The 27,539-nt window shown below is 39.6% G+C and overlaps 1 protein-coding gene across 2 annotated transcripts in view; it reads right to left on the reverse strand.

Annotated features, from left to right (window-relative positions):
- Positions 1–440: 440 nt before the first annotated feature.
- GRV2 (DNAJ heat shock N-terminal domain-containing protein) overlaps positions 441–27,539 on the reverse strand; it is a 57,130-nt gene continuing 30,031 nt past the window's right edge. The window contains exons 15-23 of one of the 2 annotated variants that reach the window (XM_006848256.4): positions 27,118–27,412; positions 15,700–16,158; positions 15,278–15,623; positions 8,613–8,956; positions 8,031–8,504; positions 7,614–7,738; positions 6,423–6,546; positions 1,848–1,916; positions 441–915 (exon numbers count right to left, since the gene is read on the reverse strand). In XM_006848256.4, the coding sequence (XP_006848319.3) occupies positions 703–915; positions 1,848–1,916; positions 6,423–6,546; positions 7,614–7,738; positions 8,031–8,504; positions 8,613–8,956; positions 15,278–15,623; positions 15,700–16,158; positions 27,118–27,412 (2,449 nt within the window). In that variant the 3' untranslated portion in view covers positions 441–702. Of the gene's footprint in view, positions 916–1,847; positions 1,917–6,422; positions 6,547–7,609; positions 7,739–8,030; positions 8,505–8,612; positions 8,957–15,277; positions 15,624–15,699; positions 16,159–27,117; positions 27,413–27,539 lie in introns of those variants that run through there. The other variant, XM_088869708.1, reaches the window with a different exon arrangement.

Genomic DNA, 27,539 nt, shown 5'->3' on the forward strand with positions numbered 1-27,539 from the left:
TGAAATTTGAAATGTATGTTCATCTTAGTGAAACACACCTAATAAAAATATGAAAAAAATATTTAAGAAAAATATAAATTGATCAAAATACCCCCGTAATTTTTCATAGATATTTTCGTCAATTTATATTTTACAATTTTTATTATTATTATTAGATTCTCTTATTTTTTATGAACATGCATCAAATTTCCGATCGTTCCGATTTGTAGAAAAAAAATAAAAAATAAAACACTACTAAACAACTGTGAACGTACGATGAACTTTGGACGGTGATGAGCATAGACGAAATCGCTGTTTATTTTCACCTATAGGCGTTGCATCGTGTTTTCCTATATATATATATATATATATATATATATATATATATATATATATATATATATATATATATATATATATGCTTTAATGGGTAAAGAAACAACTATACTTAAATATACCAATGAACCAAATCCACCTCAAAGGCCACATGCTTATTGCCAAATAAAATTGGAAGCACAATATGTTACAATGAATATCCGGGTGGATGTTCATCTTGCACCAATAAGCTACAATTTTCCCATACAAGAGAAGCAATGAGATGCCAAAACAACACTATACAATGAAACTATACATGATAAGATGACAGTGAAAAAAGAAAAAGAAAAAAAGCTGTACTCCTTGGTATGCTTTGCTCAAATGTATACACAAAATGCCTCGTGTTTTCTAGGGTTCGGGCTCATGATCCTGCTTTCCGTTGGGTGACAAAGTGGATCCTGCAGAAAGCCTGCCAAGAGAGGGTTGTGGAGGTGGGGCTGTGAGAGCATTAGTGAGCCTCGAAGAAGAGCTCTCGATGAGGCCGGCAACTCCAGCAGCAGAAGACTGAGCATTCGTTGGAAGGAAGAGGTCATGCTTCTGGTCCTTGTAAGCGCTCCACACCTGCAAGATTGTGATTATAAAAGCTAAGGTCTCGAAACCAAGCCCTCTCTCTCTCTCTCTATCACATTTCAATTATCCCCCCTTTAGGCACCACACAAGTATCTCATATCTTTAGAGTACAATATAACCCATGGGGCTATGGAAAGCCAGAGTCCATTACAGTTATATGAAATGACAGATGCTGATGAAGAGTGGGACCCACCATTGAGGTCATTCCTTGTAATGGTGGGACCCCAACCTCTCTCCATCATTGCCCACCAATCACTGGATGGTGATGATTCCATTGAACTATAGCCACAGGGAGTTCAAAATTCAACTAGCCCATTAGATTATATTACACTTTCCCATGATGATAATGATCCATTGGACTACTGAAAACCATAGTGTGTGCTCTGGGCAACTGGATACTCATGGTGGGTCCATCGAAGTGATGGACGCTGATGCAGAGAGCAGAACCCATCAGAACAAAATATGACCACAGTAGTGGGTCCCACTTGCCAGTATCGTAATGCATCATCACATCAATGGATGGAGAAGGACAAAGGAACTATGGTCTCCATAGTTCAAAGGATCATAGTATACTTTCCCAATCCTCATATGGAACTGCTGAGATTATCTCACAACTGTTATCCATGTCACTGAAATCAAAGACTATAATTAATCATTATGTAAATCTCCACCTGTCTGTACTGAATGCAACTAGAGGTATGCTGTTATCCATTGTCTCAGTCATCAAAAGAAAACCAGAGGCAAAATATATATATATAAGGAACCGTCTGTCAGTTAACCATTCTAGAAACACCATTTGCGAGCTATCACAAAAATGTTAACACTCAACAATCAAACAAACCCAGACACCAACTCCAGAATCTTAATTAGCGCAGAGAAAATAAATATTGCTAACTGTGTTTGATATTGTAAGTGACACTTACATCAGAAGCATTTAGTATCTCACGAACTTTTGTACAGTGGGCTCCCTCTGTTGCAAATGCATGAAGTACCTGGACCATCATTCTTGCACATTATGCAACAATCACAAACATATCAAGGACAAACGAACTAACTTAAGACCACCAAAGGATTTTCCTCAGAGTTCCATGTATAATCTAGAAATCCTTTTAACATTGCAAACTTTTCCTTACATGGCAAACAAAGTCTGAACAAGTGAAGTCATTTATGGAATGAAAGAATTTCTTTTATCAAACAAGAAATTGACAAACATAAATTAAGAGTCCAATGATCAGTGATGTATGCAATGTAAACACAATCAACCAATTTTTGCTTCCTTTAAGCACCATCCGATCCCAACACATCTGGTTACCCAAGAAACTATGAAGTCTATAACTAGACAAGTATTCCTGATATATAACGGTGTTTACCTCTTGCCTAATTTATCTGAAACCTGTCTATCGAATTTTAAGAGCCTCTATCAGTGATGATCCCTGCTATTTCAACTGGACAGTATTACTGATCATAACAGATTTGAAGCACTCTAGTTGAGTCCCCTAGCAGCAGTAAACATCCATACAAACAGGTGAACATAAATAATCTCTAAAACGAACAAAGAAAAGGTTCATGAACCAAATCTTAAATTTGTCTATTTCCTCTGAAACACTTGATGAGGTTCTCAACACACAACATAGCCTGAATTGCAGAAACTCTAGAGATGTTAACATCCATGGTGCTGAATGATCAATTAAATACTGAATCCATATTGGCGTATAAAATAGTGTCAGAAGGATTTTAGTTTTCTATTTACTTCATAATGCTAATACATCTTCTGTTTCATCCAGAATGTGACCTGGAGACTGATGAGCTGAAAGGGAACTAATTGACTAATTATTCATGTGCAAGTATTTGTTAAACCCATATCAAATGCCATAGATCATGTTGTTAGATAAGCTATTCCAAGGTCTCCCAAGTGGATTCCATATTTCACTTCAAAGGAAATCATAGCTAGCAACAAACTCTACTGGAGACAGTTGATGGGCCAATTTAGTTCAGAGCCCCACGGTACCGCAATGAGGAAGAACGCAAAGAAGCATTGGAAGACCACCTGATTGAATTTCAAAGCCATAAAATTAAGTATATTTTGGTCCAAAAATATATTAATTTTCTCTATGTACTTAATTTGAGCCAGTTAGGCCATCGCATTAGTGACTATCCATGTACTTAATTTGAGCTAGTTAGGCCATCACATTGGTGACTATCTTTAGGGCCTCCTAGTATTTGTGGGTAGTTAGGACAATGCTATCCTTTTCTTTTTGTTGATTTATCTATGGTAGATCCATGTAAACATATTTATGCATTTCCATACATGAATAATTAGTGCTAGTCCACACACCAGTCTATATTAGGGGTTATAGGGATTGATTGCCGTACATGCAAACTAATGGGGTGCATTCATCCATTGCGGAGCTATGGCCGTCAAATTATCATGCCTAACATTATGGGCAATGTGGTGACACGCAATGCGTTGTGCAAATCGAGCCAAGACACCACAGGTGCATCCCTCACCATATGCCTCAGATAGACTTGATCATGTGACAATGGGCAACTCCTACATATGGGAAACTGCACAAAGTACTTCTCACTTAAAACATTCAGATTAGTGAATCAAAAGTCGGCTTGGGGGGCTGAACCGGCCACGAGCCGCATCCTAGCTGACTCAGAGAACCGGCCAACTCATACAGGTTCGGCTGACTCAGCCATCTCAAGTTTTTCAAAAAAAAAAAAAAGAAAAAAATTAAAAAAATATAGAATTAAAATTTAGTTGGTTTGTGGAAAGAAAAATGATGAATATGTCAAATATTTTGATGGAATTGTCGAATAGGTATTGATACAGAGATTCTAGTTCCTGTCTATGTGACATACAACAACTAGTTCACAGTAAAAAATGCAGTAAGTGCCTATAGTCACATCCATAATATCCAAAAATATTAATTTCATATTTAAATGGGTAAACACATACAATATAAAATCAAAAAGAAAAATGTGATAACCCAGTCATCCGGACCACCATCCAACTACTGCCGCACTGCAGATTGAGGAATGAATCTAGAGGTTCAAGGTAAATTGTTAATTAACAAAAAACAAACACAAAAATTATGTATTATCTAAAAATACCGAAAACGCAAGTTTTTTTTTTTTTTCCTGAAAAATACAAAACCTAGCAAACAAAAATTGATTCCGTTTCAAAATAAGGAAAAAACCAAACAAAAATCATATGAGTCATTCAATGTGCTATTAGATAATATTTGCAAGAAACCCAACAAAATTAAACATAATATTTATAAAAAAAATTATTTCAGAAATCCACGGCATATCTTCAGAAAAAAAGATAACCGAACAAGAAAAATTGATTTCATTAGAAATCCAGGATAAAAATCAACAAAAAATTAATAAATCCTTAAACAATCTAGTGTAGAAACCCTAACATAATTGAAGATTATTTAGTTATTTACAATAAAACAAAACTAAGTTATTTAGAATGTAATAAACAAATTTGAGGGATTATTCAAGAAAAATAGAGAACCAAACAAAAAAAATTATTTTTACCAGCAATTAAAGGAAAATGAACAAAACAAATTAACAAAATTCATCCTAACACAATCTAGAACAGAGCCCCCCAAAGAGTTCAATATAACATTTTTACAAATTTATGATTTTTCAAAAATTTGAGCTTTTTAAAAAAAATATCAAACCGATCAAAACAAAAGTCATCTAATCCCTAACAAAAAAAATTAAACTGAAAAATTAGGTAAACTTCACCTTAAAAAAAACAAGGAAAAAGTTTATCTAAGGCTGCAACCAAAAAAAAGGTTGCAACCTCACACCAAAGAAGTAAGTGCACCCCAAAAATCTATTACAAAAGAGTGTACTGAAGTTGGAAAACCTTCCAATTGATCGTCTCAACCTCAAGAGAAAAGAATATAAAGAAAAACATGTAACAAGTTATCTTAATCATCTATTTTCAAGATTTCAAGTATATATGGATCTACTCCATCTGTGCCATTTTAGAATTTCCAATTTTCATATGGCATAATAGGATTCGTGTAGCTGACCCCATATAGTTGGGATAAGGCTCGGATAATGGCGAAGATGGTGAATTAGGATGGAACATGAAGTCTCATAAGGTTTCCGCCACGGAAACTACATCTTCTGGAAAAATTTAGAGGTGCACCTTACTTGTTTAGAATAAGGAGGACACTTGAAAGAAACCTCACGCTAAAAAAATTAGCATACTATGTATAAAAAAATTTCTTCTAATTTTTGAGGAAAAACCTAAACTGAGACATAGCATATTAAAGTGATACATAAAAACTAAAATAAATTACAAAGACTCTTCAAAAATTGGCTATACCTACCTAACACAATATAAAATAAAAGCAAAAAACGATTAGCATAATATTTACAAAGAATTTCAGATTTGCTCAATTTTTTTTTTCAAAAAGACCCTAAACCAAGAAAAAAAAAGTATTATTCAAAAATTATCTAAACCTACCTAACACAACCTAAAACAAAAAATATATATTTAACTATATATTTACAAAAAATTTGGATATTCTTGAAAAATTTCAGGAAAACCTAAACTGAGACAAAAAATAAATATTAAAAAAATAAAGTACCTCGTTTAGATCAATCCTAACCCTTGCTAGATCAAAATCCCCAAAGCAATCTTTGATTGAAACTCCAAAATTGTGTCATACCTCAACTCTAAGCATTGATGACAAAAAATGTAAAAGTTTTTGAGCCTTGATCTCTTCAAATATTCGATGTAATCAATAAATTCACATAGGACTTTGATAAATGGTTAAATCACAAAAAATCTAAAACAAGTTTCAAGTTTATTTGGTTGCGCTATAAAGGAAAACTTGATGAATTTGCAGATCAGCATTTTAGGGTTCAAAAAACAGCAAGGGAAAAATAAACGTTCAAACAACAAAGCTTTATTTTTCGTCATTTTCTACATTAAACTTATAAAAGGTGAAGGAAAAAAAAAATAAAGGTTTTTTTTTTTTTTTTTGGCTTTTTTTTTTGGGGAGGGTGGGGGGAAAGGGGGTTGTGGGAGCGGTGGTGCTCAGTGTTCGGGCCGACTAGCCTAGGTCCAAGTGAGCCCGGGCTGCGGTACCCAGCCGTTCTAGGCCAACTTGGCGATTCCCGATTCGGCTAGGCATGTTTTTAAACCGTGATTTAGATCATCTGGTACTTACCACCAGTCTCAGTATTTTCCAAATGAGACTAATTAAGTGAAAAACAGTCCTAGAGATGGTCTATGCAGCAAATGCAAGTTAAAAGAGAGAGAATTGCAATCGTAGTTATGTCAACATACTCAATAATGCTCCACTGATATGGCATATCACATCGCAGTTGCAAAACCTTAGAAGCAAAGAGAAGTGAGTTTCCTGAAGCCACTATTCTACCAGTGAATAGTCATTCTTTCACATTGAATAATATTCAAGGCCTAAAATGTATTGAACCAAACAATTTAGAAAAAAACTTATTACCTCAATTGCAAGTACTCGTCCAACAGAAGCTTCTGATTCATTCCACTTCATTTGAGCACAAAGTCCATTTTTACCACCCGCCCTCCAATCAAGGAGACCAAGAAGTACATCAACAAGGCCAACCCTGCATCACCCATTAATTGCAGATACATCATACTGTAACTAGCAATAGCCTGGTGCTCAAGACTGTCACAAACAAGAAGAGTTCAAAAGTTTATCGCTTTTCAAGCGACAAAAGTAGCAGCAACAATGAGTATCTTCAAAAATATCCTATAACATCTCTTTTAGATATTCATCATATATACCTTAAGATATCTAGAAAATCTATCTTCTGATTCATTCTTGATAACAAGAGAATAGTGGAAAATTGAGGAAAAACTAAAACTAGGATGGATGACCTCCAGGAAGACCATGAGTAGCACCCCCTTCCAAATATTAAAGGGAGAGAGAGCGAAAGAGAGAGAGAGAGAGAGAGAGAGAGAGAGAGAGAGAGGGGGGGGGGGGGATATAACTATGAATCCACCCAAATACATGGACTATTGTGAGACTAGAATGCCTATGGGAGACCAGATGTAAAGCTGTTGTGATATGGAGGTACTTTATGTTACTCTCAAAGATGCTTCAGAATTGACAACTAGATCAGAGAAAAATCTTTTCTCCAAAAGTACCACCTAAGTGTGACCGGACACACCTTTTGTCCACCACTAGAGACCACAGCAGCACCTCCTAATGGAGAGTCCAAGAATTTTTTGTATCCCTACTCATTAATTTTCTGGCTTTTTTGGCCAGTCTTCTTTGAATTCATGATTATAAAACTCAACATGACACCTGATCAAGAGATGTTTAAGATTCACCTTGGGGAATTCATTACCAGTCTAAACTAAAGGGTAGAGTTCCTAATCACTACAGCTGTAAAGGTAACCCAAAAGAAAGCATCACACCAATGCACCACATAGGTACATATAAAGAAAACAATGTTGAGTAAAGCAAAAATATTTAACCAATATTGCTGAATGTTGTGCAACACCCTAGGAGATAATTATTGCACAGGATATTATCGTAGTACTTTCAAATATTTAGATTTTAGAAGAACTGCATGATCAGATCTTCACAAACTCATGTCATCTTGATATAGGGATAGAAATACATTTGGAAGGTTTGTTTCTTATAGTGTCATCATGGAAACATTACTTTAATCCTTGCGCGACAAGTGCATCCCTCGCTCGGTTGCCCGCCACAACAACACGTTTCAAAGTCTCCAGTGCCAGTATACTTCCACCTTGCCATCCAATTGCTTTCATAAGCAAGGGAACAACCTGGATACAGGGTCAACAGGTGAACCACTAAACTGATACAAAATTTCTGAAGAAATTAAAAGATTTAGTATAGAGATGTGGTAGAGACAAAAACAAAAAACAAAAATGATACTATGCAATGCATACACAAAACCCGAGAAAAATTCCAGAGAATTAAATCAGTTACGAAACTGAAAACTGCATATCTTTAAAGAACTCCCAGTTCAGATTGCGTAAAATAGGGCAGCAACACAATGCTGCAATTAATTACATGATCAATTATAAAACAGTCTCCAAGTAGAGAATATGATACCTGAGGCGTTCCCACACTCGTTGCTGCCATAGCTTCAGCGCAAGTTGTACTAGCTGCTAGTTGATGCAATACACGCAAACAACTTAGACGAACACGTTCCTGTGGTGTTTGTGCACTCATTTGTGCATGCCCATTCTCATCTTCAAGAAATTCATCAGAACGAACATGGTTTGATTTATGTACTTCACCAGTTGCCATCGTTTCTCGCCTCCCTTCATAGGCTATTGCAGCAACAAGTTTGGGAACATACCCAAGATAACCAACATGGTCTGCTAGAGCAGGGTGTACTCGTAACAAGGAAACCAATGCAGCAGATAAAAGCAGAGGTAGCTCAGGATCAATAGGTTGAGTGTCATAGTGAGTAGCAGCGATGGATGACACATATTGATCCAACAAGCCTTCCAAAAATCTCTTGGGATTTCTCAGAGGAAACTTGGGATCTTTCAGGAACAACCTTACATAAATCCCTCCAACCTAAACCATCAAGAAAACAATTAATTTAATCTATAGAACTTCCCATTTAGATGACATGTAACTCTGATGAAGTGAATTTTTTTTTTCCTTTTTTTATAATCGTCTTACCTGTGGCTCATCTCTCATTTCTTGTTGGGCAGATGCTTGCTCAGGAACATCCCAGTCAACAACACGCCCTTTCATCTGCTCACGGTAAAGATCTGCTGCCATGGTAGAAATCTGTGCAGCCAGAGAAGCAGCCATAGCTGGTGTCCACACAAGCTCTGGTGTTTCTGTGGTCTGTTCGAGAGCCATAACCACATTTTCACCAGGTCCATCACGTATTGCAGAGACCAAACCATCGGGGAAAAACCTAGCCAGGGTAATAGCCACTCTGGGACCATGCATTGGCTGCCCAACAAGTTTTCCCAACAAGGATGCAGAAGCTGCTCTTTGTTGCAATGGGATTTCTTCTGCAAAGAAGGCCATCAATATAGATCTGCATTATACCAGGTTTTTTGATAGCTACTATGCTATATATCTAAACAACCGAAAGAAGACCATTCACATGTGAAAATGACCAAATCCAGCCAAATGAAACACTCATTAAACGTGGACGAAGGGTTCACTTTCTCTCATGTCCAAATAAGCTAATTAAATTAATGACTTAATTCCAATTTCCTTCATCAAGCTTTATTCTTGTACAGTCACATCTGCAATGCAATTAATTTGAAGTACAATGGCATAGGTAAGGATGATGCTTAGATATTAATACACTGGCATAAGAAAGGAAATTTGATTGAGCCAACAGCCTGAATCAATTAATTTCACAAAAGTTGAGAAACTCCATAGAGACACAGAGCTTCAGCACTTCAGCATTGATTTAAAAAAGCATTGATTTGTAACATTCTTCTAATATGACTAAGGCTTGTAGGTTCATTATGATGTATCAGATAGCATCAATTGAAAATTTCATCATAGGCCCAAACAAAAAATGAGGATCCACCATTGGTTTTTAGAACGGTTTTCCTAGAAAAGGATAACAAATAAAGGTTAGAGCAGTCATTTGACTAATTGTTGCTGAGCAGATTAAGGTTCTTATATCCAATTTATGACAGACCTGGAGTATGACTTCCCATGTTTAAGTTGTAACTTCTCCTTTTGACACCAAATAAGTATATATTAAGCTGCAATCAGACATTACTGAAATGAGCCCCTCCTCTTTCCTCTCTCCCACCTCCATCCCGCCTTCTTCTTCGGCCTCCTCTAGTGCTCCTGGATCCTCTCTCCCCTTTCATTTTGACGCTCCTAGCCTCATCTCTATACCCTCTGTAGCCTCTTCCAACCTTGCCAAACAGTTCAAGTCGTCCCTGGAGGGGAGTCTTCCACCCCCAGAGAAACGACTCCAAAGGAATAGAAAGCTAGGCCAAAGAAGGATGGAAAGAACCAGGTTTGAAGTGCAGACAACTTTCTAATGGGTCCTTCTTGTTCTCCTTCCCTTCAGTTGTAGGGGGCTGTTTCCGCTCTCAGAAGCTCCTCTAAGGCCTTTTTCAAGGAAACCTCCCTTCAGCTTTCCTTTTGGTCTGAACACTTGGGGGCCTATCGCTGCCAAAAGGTCTTGCTTACAGCTTCTGTCATCCCTCTTCATTCCTGGTGCCTTGAAGCTATCGAAAATGCCTGCGGCTCCTTCGTGGCAGTTCACTAGAAATCGATGGAGAGCCTCCTGCTCAAGTCTCTTCTACTCATTATTGACGTCTTGGATCCTTAGGTCATTCCTCCTTTCCTTTTCTTAGAAGTCACTGGGGCCTTTTTTCAAATTTTTCTCTCCTGGTCCACGGTTTCACCCCCCTCACGTCGCTTCGTCTCACCGGCAGACCAAACTCAGCATGGCCCTGTCGTACTAAACTCGTTGGCTTCGTGTTTTGACCCGCAGGAGGCTTGGACTGTAGTTTCCAAGAAACAACAGCACTGTAACCAGGCTCGCCATAACCGCTTCCATCGACAACCTCCTTCTCCAGCGACCCAGGCTCCATTTCCCCATCACCCCGTACCCGCTCACCACCTGGCCTTCTCCCTCCTTTGCCACCTCCACTGCCGCAACCCAATCTTCAAGTGTGCCATGTCCTAGGTCCGTTTATCTCGAAAGTCATTCCTAACGTCACAGTTGACCATTCTCGGGTGACATCTGTCGTGCTAGTGACGCCTCGAGCCGGGCCACTTCTAACCCTATGCTGCCACGAAATTTGCTTTCTTCCGACAGTACCCTGGCGCAGCCGCCATCCGTTGCTTCCCTTGTTGTTCGTGTGTAAGACACCTAGGCCACATCGCTTCTACCCACCTCAGAAACCTCCTTTTTCCCTCGGTCTCATTCTGGCTTGAACACCTGTATCAAGCCACCACCTTCTACTTCCACCTACCCCCTCCCTTTCTCTCCCCCCGAGATCTCCCGTTCCATTGACAACACTCTACTTCGTCCAACCCTTTCCTCACGTATCCTCTTCGGCTCCTTGCTGCCCTCGTTGCTCGTCCCTGTCTCCAGCTGCAACCTCTAAGCCGTCATGTCGTCTTCCATCCCTTCAACCTCTGCCACTAGCCCACAAAATGTACCCTCTCCATCATTGCCCCGTCCTTTTGAGTCGTTTCCATCTCTTAACCCACTGCCGCTTACTAGGGTTTCTTCTTTGCCACCCCCTCCCCCTCTCTCACCCCTTGCACGTTTTCTTTCCCCTTTTCTTTCAGGTCCTAGAACTGCTCCTCCCTCCTCCCCTCTCCTCATTGGCTTCGGAACCTCTTTAGGAGAACCAGCAGAGGAAGCCTACGAGCCTCCTTCGTTGAACCCAGTTGTCGAGATGGAGACTACCCCGATTGACATGGATCCCCGTTGGTTTTCCCCTCCTACACCACCTCCACCCGTGTTTGTCGACTTCCTGACCGACCCTTACAGTGGAGAGATCCCATCATTATCTCGGACCCCATTGGTCTCCCACCCCTTATTCTCGTTCACTTTCCCAATCCCTTTCCCCAACCTCCACTTCTTGCACCCACCCCCTACTGTGAACCTTCTTCACTGCTCTTCTACCCCCCATTGTCGCAACCCCCCCATCTTCCGCTTTGGCAAGGGATTTCCCCTTTTCTTACTCCATCCCTTCTGGACCAACTCTCCTTCCAACCCCTCCCTCGCATGCAGCATTAACTACGACGGACTGTTCTCTTCTAACCCATCCATTGCCCCCCTCCTAGCCCAGGTGCCCTCTAACGGTTTCCTAGTGAGACGTTCTCTTCGGAACTCTCCTCACCTCTCTCTTCTTCATGTTGATACTCATTGGAATATTCGCGAGCTCAGTCTACCCCATAAGAAGCACGCAGTCAAGGATCTTTGCTTTAGACATCGGCCCACTACCTTGGCGCTGACAGAGACCAAATTACCCAATCCCTCTTTGATTCATATCAGACAAGTGCGGGGTCGCCAGCCCTGTCAATGCGTCGCTCTCCCCCCTGAAGGGGCATCGGGGGGAATTTGGGTAATTTGGGACCTCGCTGCCCACTCCCTGACTTCCTCCCACTCAGCCAAATTTTTAGTAACCGTCCTTCTATCTAGGATACCCGATGGACTGTTGTGGAAGTTCTCACAGTTTATGGACCCAATCTCGACTCAAATAGACCGCTGCTATGGGACGAACTTAATTTAGTTGCTCTTCTCCCTCACCCTATTTGGTGCATAGGTGGGGACTTCAATGTCATTAGGTGGTCCTATGAGCGAAATTCTTCTACCAGAATTACCCTGGCAATGACAACTTTCTCAAACTTCATTGCCCTCAACAACCTTCTCAACCTACCCACACAAGGTGCTCAATTTACCTGGTCCAACCATGGCACCACTCTGTCCCTCTCCAAACTAAATTGATTCTTGGTTTCCATAGATTGGGACTCCACGTTTCCTAGAACCCATTCACTGACCTTACCTAAGCCCACCTCTGATTACTGCCCTATCCTTTTAAACTCAAATCTTGCTGAGAAAGTAGTCAAACCTTTCAGGTTTGAATTGGCCTGGATGGAAGAATCCTGTGTTCTACTCCAATGTCCGGTCTAGTGGCAGTCCCTAGCTAACTTGGTAGTCGGCTGGGCTAGTTTCAAAATTCAAAGGAAGCTCCAATTACTGAAAGCCCAGTTAAAATCCTAGAGCATGACGCTTCCGAGGTCTCTTGCTCCCCATAAAACCTCTGCTTTGCAGGCCAACTCAAAGTTCTATGCCAATTAGGCCCTTGACCCTGTTGAAAAATCAAGGCCTTTCTCGAACCTAGAATTCCAACAGAGAGGCCAACTCAAAGTTCTATACCAATCCAACTTGAAGAAAGAAGAGATCTACTGGTACCAGAGGTCCAGAATTAAGTGGTTGAAGGTCGAGGAATTCAATACCGGTTTTTTTCATAGGACTGCCAACTGCAGGCGTAGCGACAACACTATCTCCCATCTGCAGGTGGGGGGAAAACTCCTTGATCAACCCCTATAAATAGAGCAAGCCATCCTTGACTATTTCCAAAACCTCTTTTCCACTCCTCAAGGCCCCAGACCCATCATGGGGGACCTTTCCTTCCTGGTTCTGCCACTGAGGAAGCTCGTTGGTTAGAAAGACCTTTTACAGAGCCTGAAATTTTAGCTGCCATTTCACATCTCGACTCGGACAGAGCCCTCAGGCTTGACAGCTTTCCCATTGTCCCCTTCAAATTTTTTTGGGAATCCTTTCGGGAGGATTTTCTAGCTCTCTTTGAAGAATTCTTTTCAAGAGGGGTGATCCACCGAGCTATGAATGCAACTTTCATAACCCTCATACTCAAGGTTGAAGGTGGAACACAACTTAAATACTTCCGAACTAACAGCTTAGTAAACTACACCTACAAAATCATAGCCAAAGTCTTGGCCTCCCAACTCAAAGAGATCTCCCTTTTATCATTTCATCTTCCCAAAGTGCTTTCATTAAATATCGCTATATCTTGGATGGGGCCCTTATGGCTAACGAATGCATCCACTCCTGGCACTTGTCCAATGAACCAAGAATTGTTGTTAAGCTCGAGTTGGAGAAGGCATATGATCATGTAGATTGGGACATTCTTGAGGAAGTTTAGACTAGAATGGGTTTCGGGAGAAGGTGGAGAACTTGGATGAGGGCCTGTTACTCACAACCCCATTTCTCCATCCTCATTAATGGAACTCCTAAAGGTTTCTTCCCCTCTACCAGGGGTCTAAGACAAGGGGACCCCCTTTCCCCATTTCTTTTTGCCATTTCGGCAAAGGTCTTCAGCCAATCCATTTTGCGGATGTATACGGCAGTGCGTATGCACGGATTTTCAGTGAGACACCAAGGCCCAACAGTCACCCACGTTCAACATGCAGACGATACCTTGGTATTATGTAATGTAGTACCTGATGAGATCCACAACCTCTTCCTGTTTCTCAAATGCTTTGAATTCATCACAAGCTTCAAAGTTAACTTCAACAAATCCAAAATGATGGGGATCAAAGTAGACTCATCTAACCTCAGGAGTTTTGCTGAAAGTTGGGGTTATGGGGCTGAAGATATTTCCTCCAAACACCTTGGGTTACCCCTTTACATAGGGAAACCCAAAATTAGGTTGTGGTCACACATTGTCGACAAGGTGGATCGCAGATTAGCTGCTTGGAAATGCCATTTTTTATCTCCGGGAGGCAGGCTTACTCTCATGAAAGCAACTCTCACAAACATCCCAATGTACCAAATGTCCATATTCCACATGCCCGTTGCTGTTAGTTCTAGGATCAAACAGTTAATGAAAAGGTTCTTCTAATCAGGAGAAGCCTCTGACAAGAAGTTCCACCTCATAGCATGGGGCAAACTTTGCCTCCCTAAGCAAATGGGAGGCCTGGGGATCAAAAACTTGAGAATGCAAAATATCCATATTCCACATGCCCGTTACTGTCAGTTCTAGGATCGAACAGTTAATGAAAAGGTTCTTCTAATTAGGAGAAGCCTCTCACAACAAGTTCCACCTCATAGCATGAGGCAAACTTTGCCTCCCTAAGCAAATGGGAGGCCTGGGGGTCAAAAACTTGAGAACGCAAAACCTGGCTCTTCTAGGTAAATGGTGCTGGAGTATGGCGCCATTAAGGGACCAATTGTGGATTAACATCCTTAAGCATAAATATCTGACTTCCCAACTCACCTTGGTTACCGGAATGCAGGCCTAATTATAGGTCCTCTGGTATATGGAGGTCGATTTGAACGGCACATCAGGTTTCATCCGAGAGCAGGCAACAGTATTCTCTTTTGGAAAGCAAATTCAAGGTGAAGGGGCACAAAATGACATATTGCTGAGACCAAAAATAAGTTCAAAGTAGCAATTACAAACTAAAATCTTGAAAGGGTTTTGAGACCAGCTAATTTCCAAGACATGATTACACAAGATTCGAGGTTCTCAGATCCATATTGCCACCCCATGATAATGGCCAACTATGTCACATTTATAACTTCTGTTATATATTCTCATATTTTATTTCAATTTAACTAGATTGAAATTTCACAACGGTTTGCAGTAAGAAGTAACATATGAAATGATAATGGTACTCAATCCATAGAAGCTGTCTAGTAGAAATAGAAACTATCATTTGGCCTCCGTACTCCCAACTACAAGACACAAAAATGACTACAAAGTATGAAACATAAGAAAATAAAATCAAGAATGACATTCTGTCAAATATCATTTCTACAGGATTTTTCACATACACCAGCAAAACTAAGTAATGTGAAGAAGATTATTTACCTTGTAAAGGTAAGAGAACCTCAAGAATGTATACGACTCCACCATGCTTGGCAGCAGCCCATGCCAGCTCAGGGGTGCCAGCCAAGGAGTAGAGAACATGAAGAGAACCTTCTCTGCAATTTGGAGCACAGTGAAGCAATTGTAATAAAAGAATAAGGCTCGTCCTATCTGCAACCATAGCCTCCACACAAGGGGCATATTTAGTTAAGAGTGAAAGCACACTAAAGCAGAGCTGAGGGATCTTGCTGTCTGAAACAAATGTTAGAGAAAGACACTCAAAGAGAGGCACTAGCTGTTCTTTGGCAGCAAAGACAGCAGCAAGACTTGGGTTGCTTGTCAGCAAATTCTGCAATAATAAAATAACTGGTTATGTATAAAACAATAGTGATAGTTTGCTATCCTAGGGAAGATGTATGACTTACCTGAAGAGAAGTCAGCCCCATTGAAAGGTTCTTCAGGATTCCATTATCTTCTAGAGGCATTCCTTCTTTATTGGAGACTTCAGAGTTTTCTTGGTCTTGCTGTTCACTATTTTGATGTTCATCAGCCTTGCTTTGAGGTTCAGATGATTCCATAACTGAGCTATTATGAGAAGAGTGGTCATGGACATTAGGTTCAATGATGTTTCTTTTACTCGATACCAACTTTGATATAAAATCAAGAAGAGCAACACAGAAATACTCTGGGCTGCTTATCTCAAAATCAGGTTGATCATTGTATACCCTCAAAAATACATTGCCAACATGGAGTTCTTTACAGAGTGCTTCATATGAAAAATCAAGGGAATCCTGCATGTCATATGAACCATCAGGGCATTGTTTTCCACGCTGCTGATCCACGAACTTCAATAACTCTGCCCGGGTAGATGAGTTCCAGATAATCTACAGTCACAGGATTGAAGAGAGAATTTCAATACATCTGACTCAAAAATAAAGATCAATGAAAAAAATGCAGTGATAATACTGAAACTTGCAAAGAAAAGCAGGAGACATGACTGACACGTAGCAGGAGCAACTCCAAAGATTAAATAAACATTTGTCTCTGCTACTTAATTATAAACAACACTTTTGAGGTTAACTCCAAAGATTACAGTTTTGCATAAAATTTGACTCCTGGAATTGAAGATAAACTCTGATGATCCACAGAAAAACCAAACATCCAAGTCAAATTTAAGAAGCCCTGATATCTGAGATAGAACGCATAGGACAAAAATATTACAAATCAAGCAGTTCTTAATAATAGAATGCGAAAAGATAAAAATTATCCACCTCTCAATTTCTCATGCTGATGGTAATTACCCATGATTGGTGTTCAAAAACTTGGTCGAGTTGGACTTCAGAAAAAACTACAATTTCTGAAGTCATCTCTTAAATCTTGGAGCCTTTCACTTCAAGGTAACATCTCAAATGCCAAAAAACACACAATTGGATATCTTATAGGACTTTGATAGGAAAGAAGAATCCAGACCCCTCTCGCCTGCAGAGGCAGACCTCAGACAATCAACCAAAATGGTGTACCTTTCAACACTAAAAAAGGAAGAGATTTACTGGTATCAAAGGTCCAGGGTAACTTGGCTTAAATCAGGGGGCCTAAATACCAAATTCTTCCATAGAATCGCGAATAGCCGAAGCTGAATGAATTTGATCCAGAACATCACAGTTGGAGAATCTGTGCTTGATTCTGCTCCAGAAATTGAAGAGGCTATCATTCTATACTTCAGGAACCTCTACTCAGCTCAAAACATACCTAGACCCACTATGGCAAATCTTAATTTCAAAACCCTTCCACCCCATAGAGCAGATTGGCTAGAATGACCTTTTTCTGAGGAAGAAATTGAGAAGGCAGTGAATGACTTGGCATCCTCTAAGGTGCCTGGTCTAGACGGTTTCCCCATGGCATTCTTCAAAACATTTTGGTCCACCTTCAAGGAGGACTTCAATCTGTTTTTTGCGGAATTCTATAACCGTGGAAAACTTAATAAAGCCTTGAATGCCACCTTCATAGTGATGGTGCGAAAGCTAGAAGGAGCACAGGACATCAAAGACTTCCGTTCTATTAGTCTCCTAAATTCCTCATACAAGATTCTCTCCAAAGTTCTGGCTTCCAGGCTTAAAAATGTCCTCAATTTGATCATATCCCAATCCCAGTCAGCTTTCATTAAAAACAGACAAATATTGGACGGCGTCCTAGGAGCTCATGAATGTATTCACTCTCGAATTAGACAAAAAAAGCCACGTCTAATTTTCAAAATTGACTGGGAGAAGGCGTATGACCACATTGACTGGTCAATTCTAGAACAAACTCTCTCCAGAATGGGATTTGGCGAAAGATGGAGAATGTGGATGAGAGGATGCTACTCTAGCCCTTATTTCTCAGTCTTAGTTAATGGATCTCCTAAAGGCTTCTTACCTTTGTCTAGGGGACTAAGACAAGGAGACCCCCTTTCCCCCTTCCTCTTCACTATAGTGGGAGAGGCCCTCAGCCAATCAATATCGAGGATGTTCCAGGCTGGGTTACTATCTGGATTCAAAACAAGTAGAACGGGGCCAAGTGTGTCACACTTACAATATGCAGATGACACCCTTGTATTCCTTGATGCAAAATAAGACTGAAGTTCAAAACCTGAAAATCCTCCTTGCTTGCTTTGAGCTGGCCACTGGATTTAAGGTCAACATGACGAATTCCAAAATGATGGGAGTTGGCCTTAAGTCTCATCAACCAGAACCTGATAATGGATTGGGAGTGTGCAGTGGAGGAAATCCCAACCTTTTACCTAGGGCTCTCCTTAGGCCTTGGAATACGTCATTGATAAAATAGATAGAAGGCTAGCAGGATGGAAAGGGTGATACGTCTATGGCAGGCAGATGTACCCTTATCAAAGCATCCTTGGCCAATACCCCGATTTACTTCATGTCGCTCTTTCAAATTCCGGCTTCAGTAGCTAAAAGGATAGAACAGCTGAAGAGGAATTTTCTATAGTCGGGTTCAGCAGAAACAAAGAAAATCCATCTAGTATCTTGGAAGAAGATTTGCTCACACAAGAAGAAGGGAGGTCTGGGGATAAGAGTTATTATGAAACATAATTGGGCACTTCTGGGGAAATGGTGGTGGAGGCTAGCAAATCATGAGAATCAACTTTCGACATAGGTGATTAGAAGCAAATATAAAATCTCCTCACAAATGTGGCTGCTAGAGACTGACTCCTACTCCACAGGATCAGGCATCTGGAAGACCCTAATTTCTATCCTTCCTCAGTTCATAACCAATACCTGCTTTCATGCAAGAGGAGGGAACAGAGTGAGATTTTGGGAGGATTTGTGGATAGGCTCTGCACCACGAAAAGAAAGATTCCCCCTACTCTTTGCCATCTCCAACCACAAAGACTCAATGATAGATGTTGAACTGACTTTATCCGGCCACAATAGGACGTGGAACCCATCTTTTAGAAGGTCTTTGGCAGAGGAAGAACTCCTTCAATTTGCAACTTTAAGTTCTGAATTGCATGGAGTCTTCTTACCACAGTCAGGGATGGATTCCATCATTGGGTCCCCATCAAGCTCAAGAAGGTTCACTGTTGCTTCTTTCTATAGAGTATTGGTAGAGGGGACAGACTTCGCCAGCCCATCAATAGAGCATGGGCCTCTATAGCCCCACCAAGGACTAAACTCTTCCAGTGGTTAGCGTTTCAAGGGAAGCCACTAACCTTAGACAACTTTCAGAAAAGAGGATTCCAACTTCCTAACAGATGTATTATGTGCCTTAATGAAGAGGAAACAGTAACACATCTGTTATTACATTGTGACTTCGCATATTCTATTTGGAGTCTAACTATTCAGTTATTTAGACTCTCGTGGGCTCTTCCACATTCAGTCCAGGCTTTGTTATCACAGTCCTTTGAGGACAGCTTTAGGAAGTCAGGGCAAGTCCTATGGAAAGCTTCGGTAGCAGCTACCCTCTGGCACATATGGGGGGAAAGAAATTTCAGGATCTTTCGAGGTATTATGAATACTCCCAGGTCTACATTCTGAAAAATAACGTCCTCAGTTAGTTTCTAGGCCTCCCACCACAAATTATTCGTGAGTACTTCCGCCTCTTCCTTTTTGCGAGATTGGGCAAATCTAATTAATCTTAGTCATCGTCAATGCCAAAGTACCCCTCGATGGACCCCTCCTCCAGAGGGTCAGGTAAAGCTCAATTTCGACGGTAGCTCCTTTGGTAACCCCGACCCGGCAGGAGTAGGGGGGGTGTATAGGAATTTCGAAGGACAAGTCCTTCCCACATATTCTGAACACATAGGTATTCAAGACTCGCAAACAGCAAAAGCCAAAGCCCTGCTAATTGGAATCAAGAACTTTAACCATTCTTGGGGAAGAATACTACAAATAGAAGGAGATGCCAAAAACATTATCAAGTGGAGTTCTGGGTTAGGTCATCCACCTTGGTATCTGATCAATATTTTTTATGAGATTCATCACTTATGCAGGGACCTGGAAGTCACTTGGATGCACACCCAAAGGATCGCAGATGCATCGCTAAAGAAGCTGCCCGGTAACACACCTAACTGCATACAGTTGGTCTGAGTGGTTTTCTTTCGCCCCTCGTAACAATTATTGTAGAAGGCCAAATCTATAAGCCCCTACCATGCTTTCTTCTTTTCTGCTTGGGCATATCTATAAGCTTTTTCAGCTTTTCAGTGTGTTTGTATCTGCATTGTCTGGTCCTCCTCTCAAGGACTATATGACACAACTGAGGTCCATGAGTGGTGGACCCAACTTTGACGGTGCAACTTCTTTTAAATTTTAATGTTAAGTCAACTTCCATCGAAAAAAAAAAAAACTTGGCCGAGTTGACTCGAACTTGGCAGAGTAACTCGGCCTCGGCACCTTGTCTGAGTATTGTACAAATTCGCTCAAGTACTATGGACCTCGAGCAGACTCGCACGACTTCCACATTACTGAGGCGAGTCGCTAGACTAGTCACCCAAATATTGTTCAATGGTAAGTCTATGATGTAGTTCGGGTCTTTATTTTTTATGCGTTTCTAAAAGACTAAATTTGGCTTTGAGGTTTATTTTTTATTTGAAAGTGGCTTTGGAGTTATTTAGTTTTTTATTTATTTATCTTAAGGTATTGGTCCCTTTCTAATTTGTAGAAATTGAAGGGTAGAGTTTGAAGTTTAATTTTAAAAGATGCAGGGTACGGATATAGTAGAGAATACGGTTTGTTAAGGAGTAAGTGAGGTGGTAGGGTTTTCTTTTTTAAATATATAAGTGTAGGATTAAAAATGATAGAGAAGAAGAAGATTGATTTGTGGGTCTTATGACAAGATCTTTTGGCGTGGACTCCTCAGCAAACCCTAAGAGAAGGTATATTCTTTCAAGCCTCATTTTTAATTTTTATTTTTCGAGTTTGTCTATTTTCGCTCTCCCTCCTCTCTAAATTAATATGTAGCAGCAGCGTTTTAAAATGCGGCCGCATCACCGCATATGCGGCTGCATCCGCATCAGAAACAAGCGCATATGCGCTTTTGACAGATGCGGCCGCATCGTAGCCGCATCCCGCATAGGACGCATCGCACTGCATCCCACTGCAACAGTGTCCACCGAAATTTTTTTATGTTGGCAAAATGGTCTTTTTGACCATCCAAATGTTAAGGAAACTGTTTGGGGGGATATTAAGGGCCCTAAACGAAGATTTTCAGCCACTTTTGTGGCTTTTTTTGTATCAAGTCGAGGTAAAAAAAAATTTACGCGGAATTTTTTTTTTCATCGAAATCTTTGATTTGACGGTTGTTTGATACTTGGATGTTCATTGGATGCCTTTGATTGTTGATTTGGAAATGTTAGGGTGAATTTGTGATAAGAAATCGGGGGTTTTAGAGGTCGTGAAGAAATCGAGCAGTGCTTCACAGAGTCGGTAAATTTTTTTTCCTTCTTGTACAATATTACTATTATACATATTTTTGGGGCAATGTCTTCTTCCCAATCTTCTAGTAATAAGGATCCGGCTTGGAAATATGCTAAACTAAAAAATCCCAAAGATAGAAATTGTGTGATATGAAATACTTATATGGGTGGATGGATACATAATCTCTGACAGCTAATAGTTTTGAAGTTAATCATTAAACTAAAATACCTACTATCACATATATCACCTTCATATTTTTTTCTATGCATTAACTTATTTTTTTAGATTTTTTAGAATTTTTTTACATTTATTGACCGCATCATCACGATGCACCCGCATCGAGCCGCATCGCCGAATTGGCCCCCCACTGCATTAGGGCCGCATCCCGCATTTTAAAACACTGTGTAGCAGAGCTTCAAAAGATCCATCCATCACAATGGTATCAAAACCCCATCTTCCAATCGAGAATAACATGGAGGTTGTGAATCATAGCATAAATAAAGCCATGTAAGATATTAAGTCGAGATCCGCGAAATTCTAGAAGAGATTGGTGAAATAAATCAACAATTGCAACCATCAAAAACTATTGATCACGGCACTAAATCTCAACTGAACGCCACAACCAACTCAAACATAATGAGCACATTTTGAGGCAAGAAAAACGAGTTGTAGAGCGTCCATTTGCTCTTGGTATCAAGGTCAATCTCCTTGATTTTCATGGTAAGCTGCATATAAAGGTTTATTGATTGGTTGGTTTGGTTGAAAATATTTTTGATTGTTGTAAATTGCCGAAGGAGCATAAACTTAAACTTGTTGCAACCAAACTCCATGGGCATATTGCTGGTTGGTGCGAAAAAGTTCAACAATCTCGACTTCACAACGGGAGGGTAAAAATTTCTTCTTAGAAAATGTTGAAAATGAGGGTGGAGGTCATAGATACATTCTTACAATTAGAATATCGCAAGTGAAAGAAGCTTTGAAAATAAGAAAGATAGGAAAGGCTTTAGGACTAGATAGTATCTCGATAGACGTTTGGAAATGCATGGGGAGATTAGCATTGATTGACTGAACAAGTTGTTCAACAATGTGTTAAGATCAAAGAAATGGCCAAACAAATGCAGGAAAAGTATTGTGGTACCCATTTATAAGAACAAAAGAAACATGTAAAATTGTACGAACTACCGAGGGATCAAATTTATGAACCACACTATGAAGCTTTGGGAGAGATTGATAGAGCAACGACTAAGGCATGAAACGAGTGCATCTGAAAGCCAATTCGGTTTTATGCCAGGGAAGTCAACAACCAAGGCTATTTTCCTACTTAGGCAACTGATTAAGAATACCTCCACATGGTCCTCCACATGGTCCTTATTGATATAGAGAAAGCTTATGATAGAGTACCTCAAGATTTGATTTGGTGGGTGTTAGAAAAGAAAGGAGTATACAAACACTACATTAACTTGGTGAGAGATATGTACGATGGAGTGCAAGCTAGTGTACGAACAATTAGTGGAGAGACGAGTGAGTTTTCAGTGACAATAAATCTACATCAAGGGTCAGCATTGAGCCCATACCTCTTTGTCTTAGTCTTGATCAATGAGACCTAAAATGACGTCAACACAAAGAACTTTGGAGGGATGCTCTAGAATCTAAAGGCTTTAAAATTAGCCGAATTAAAACACAGTATATATAATACAAGTTTAGTAATAATATGAGTAGAGACGATGAAGTAGATAAGATTGATGACCAGGAAATACAAAAAAGAACGCAAGTTTGATATCTTGGGTCGATAATCCAAGAAAATAGAAAGACTGAGGAAGATGTCGCACATAGAATTACATCTGCGTGGGCGAAGCGAAGATGTGCAACCGGAATTCTATGTGATCACCATATACCAATGAAACTAAAAGGTAAGTTCTATAGGACAGTTATGAAACTAGCTTTGCTCTATGACGCGAAATGTTGAGCGGTCAAAAACCAATATAATGAATATACTCATAGAATGAGTGCAGTGAAGATAAGGATGTTGAGAAGGACGAGTGGCAAGCCAAGACGCGATAGAATTTGAAATGCATACATTCGATAAAATTTAGGTGTGGCACCAATAGGTAATAATATGAGAGATAGTAGACTTAGGTGGGCTAGCCATGTGTGGTGCAAACCCAATACAACAAATGTTAGGAAATGTATGTTAGTTCAAGTGGAAGGCTCAAAAAAGACAAGGGATAAGCCCAAAAGGATATGGATGGAAGTAGTGAGAAAAGATATGAGGATCTATGGCCTTCCTGAGCATATGGCCTTTAATAGAGAGGAATAGCAGACCAGGATTCGTGTAGCTGATCCCAATTAGTTGAGAAAAAGCTTTAACGATGATGATAACGAAAAAGAAGTTGAAATTTTCTTTTCTTTATGTGCATCATGACCAAATTTTCTTTCCTGACATCCAAAGTCTCCAATAGAATGATACGAGGATAAAAGACTATATAAGAGAATTTTATAAAACAACCTCCAAGAGACTAAAGGACAAGAGGTTCCTCATTATATTAACGGGTTCTAAGGCTCCAACCAGCCTTTAGGGACAAAGTCTTTCACCCGGGCCATGGCCCTTAAGTGAGGCTTTTCAAATTGCTCAAAATTGCAGTGGAGCACTTACAAGCAATTTTCTACCCATAAGGAGGTTGCGCAACACCCAAAATTCAATGAAGAAAATAAGGAACAAGATCAAGTGGGTTCCTCCCAAGGTTGTTTGTTATCTGCGTAAAGGCCTAGTGCTTATGAAAGCCCAAAGTGGAGAACAAAAATACATTTAGCTAAATAAACTGATGAAATCCATAAAGAAGATGAGCATCCAAAGGTAAAGTCATATGGTGACAAAGGAGATAATATTTGTTTTAGCTTTTGAGTGTACAATCTCGAGGTTGAGCTCCTCACAGCACAAAATAATGTTTTTTTATTTTATTATTTGTTTAGAATGCTAAATTTGAGCTTGGGTTGTTTGGTCTTTTATTTATTTATCTTTATGGTAATAGCGACATTTTTAGTTGTAGACAATTGAAGAGTAGAGTTAGAAATTGAATTTTTAACAGATGATTCTATATTAAACTAGATTTAGCATTTTCTTTTATACATATACAAGTGTTGGATCAGAAATAATTGAGAAAAGAAATTTTGATTTTTGGGTCTCGTGAAAATAACGTTCGTGGTGGACCCCGTTCTTGAGACGGCATATAATCTCCCACCATTTAACTTAATTTTTTTTTTACTTTGTCCATTTTCCCTCCTCCTTAACAAATGTTATTTGGGTGTTTTTTTAGGGTGGGGTGAAGGGGTGTGATTTTCTTCAATTTAAAGCCTTAGGTTTCCCATTCGAGAAAATATTTCATGCTTACGATGATTTTAGCCAGATAGAACTATTAGAAACAATAGATTTGATTTTAAAAAAATTGGGATATGAGAGATTCTTTCCATAAAAAAACAGCCAATTTAGAAAATTTGCATTTTTTTTTTCTTGCAATCAGTGGTCAATATTCGATGAAATTCAGTCCCTACGCCTATTTTTTTGTGTTCTTAATCCAACCACAGGCTTGACTTTCCCAAAAATGACACAAAAGAAATGATTAGGACATTCAAAATTCGGATATAATGTTCATGGTGAGGGATACACGAGGGAGCACTAACTAGTGTGAAGACAGCTAGTGGAGAGATAAGTGAGCTTCCAGTGACAGTAGGCTTACATCAGGGGGTCAACGTTGAACCCATATCTCTTTGTTTTGGTTATGGACGAATTATGTAAGAATCTACAAGATGAGGTACCATGGTGATGTTGTCTGCAGATGACATAATTTGGATAGATGAGACTAGAGGGGGCGTTAACACAAAGTTAGAACTTGGAGGGATGCTTAAGAGTCTAAAGGTTCTAAAATTAGTTGGACTAAGATAGAATATATGAAATGCAATTTTAGTAATAATAGGAGAAGAAACGATGAAGTAGTTATATGGCTAAGAATACTTAAAAGCAATCATTTTCCTTATCTTTGGTCGATGATCCAAGAGAATAGGGAGATTGAGGAAGATGTCGTGCATTCAATTAAAGTAGGGTGGGCAAAGTGGAGATATGCATCCGGCGTTCCATACAATCGCCTCATACAAATGAAACTGAAGGAGAAGTTTTATAGGACGGTTGTAAGACCAACAATGCTTATGGGACAGAATGTTGGATGGTCATGAAATAACATATCCATAGGATAAGTAAACCTGAGATGAGGATGTTGAGATGGATGAGTGGCAAGACAAGAGGGGTAGGAATTCAGAATGAATATATGAGGGAACTTAGGGGTGGCTCCAATAGGCAATGAGGAAAAGTTGACTTAGGCGGGCTGCCATATGCAGCGTAGACCTAATACATCACTAGTTAGGAGGGGCAATTGGTTCAAGTGGAAGGTTTTAAAAGGCAAGAAGGCCTAGAAGGACATGGATAGAAGTAATGAGAAAAGATATGGTGACTTATAGGGTATAACCCTTGACAAAGCAAAATGACGGAACATGATTCGTATAGCCGACCCCAAAAAGTTGGGATAAGGATCAGATGATAATGATGATGAAATTTTTAGTAATATTTCATATAATTTTATGTTTTTTATAATTTTAATGTGCTATTTCTACTTTTTATTGCTTTCATATTTTCGAATCAAATCAATCATCAAAATTTTCTTATTTCACATTTTATATATATTTGATAATTTAGTATATTGTTTGGATTTTAAGATTTTTCAAATTTTTTGTGAATTTTTTTTTTACCGTTTTTTGGCCTCGGATTGGGTCCCCAGCATGAAAAGTACTTGAACAATGGCCATGATTACCAGCAATAAGCAAATACTCCATTCAATAATAAAACTAAATTGCCAATGAACTAAATAATATTAGGAGGCAAATGTAGAAGCATTATTCTGGTTTGGTGCTACTTTTTGCCTTTTGATTATTTTCTAGCTAACGACCACGTATTGAAGATTTTCATTTTTTGTTTTAATGGTCGAGGTTTCCATCAGTGGTTGAAAACTGGCAACCTGACTTGGAATCACGCAAATTGGATAAGACCCAGGGGGTCCCTAGTCCCGAATGGTCCCAAACCAAGGAATTGCCCAAGTTGTCAAGAAATGGCAGTTTCCAATGTAGTGAATCCACCTATCTTGTGTGGTTCACCAAACGGACTCAGACAATTCCTAAGTTAGGTTCTTATCATGGTTCTACAATCTCATTTTTCTCAATTTTTTATAGGACTTTCAAGCTATAGAGTTCTAATCACGTGTGTATGTAAACAATGCTAAAAGGTGATATATACGCTTTTTCAATTTTTAGAAGGCACTCCCCGAGTGCTCTCATATACATATGTCAGACAGTCCCTTGAACAACATTCCTAGGTGCTCCCAAGGTAGTGAGCTTCAGCAATGAGTGGATCCTAGTCTCAGCTCTCGCTTCAGCTCCTGCTCTCACTCCCACTCCGACTCCCAACAATTATGACAAGGATCCAAACTCTAGACTACAGTGCTTGACTCTAGAAATAGGGCATATTTTGCGTCTCCAAATCATTAATTCACTAAAGCAATTCACTGAATAGAGCAGAGGAAAAGGTATATTTGGAGAGCCATCTCTGCCCCAAGAATAAAAAATCATTCTCAAGTACAAAGCAATAGACCTTATTAGCATATGATCTTTCCTGATCAAAACAACTATATTACCAATCTCTCAAGGGACCAAAAACAAAGATCAATTACTGATGAAGTATCGTTTCAGAAGAACAAGACACATAAATGAGCATTCCATCTTAAATAAAGACGCTCTTTCAGTGCCTAATAGATTTATCTGACAGTATATCACTAACTCTAATATTCTTCTTTAAAAAACCAATTATATGGTAAAGAAAGGCACAACAATTACCTCTGGAGTCTCTAAATTTGTATTCAGGCTGGCTAAAAGCTCCTTAGGCAATTGAAGTTTAAGCATCTCAGCAAGCTTAGGAGTCAACAGGGATCGCAGTGCAGCCACTGCAATCTCATTATGGGGGGTAGTAATATCATCTGTAGAGAGACCACTAAGCCTTGAAAGGGCCTGAGCTGCACGGACTGCATGCATATTTTTAGCAGTCTGCACACTAGTACCAACACCATGTGCTTCAGTGACATCAGCATCCTCTGCAGTGGAGTCATACTGAAGAAGTAGAGGTAACAGGTACCTGATAAATAAATGACTGACTCAATATCTCCCATAATAGAACAGAAAACTTCGTTGAACTGTGACAATGCCAATGTGTCACTCTATGATGTGCATAACTCCCGAAGAAGAATTCAAGAATCACTTAG

The sequence above is a fragment of the Amborella trichopoda genome, chromosome 6 (genome assembly GCF_054954075.1).
Source record: "Amborella trichopoda isolate Santa Cruz 75 chromosome 6, AtrichopodaSantaCruz75HAP2 v2.0, whole genome shotgun sequence".
Taxonomy (NCBI): domain Eukaryota; kingdom Viridiplantae; phylum Streptophyta; class Magnoliopsida; order Amborellales; family Amborellaceae; genus Amborella; species Amborella trichopoda.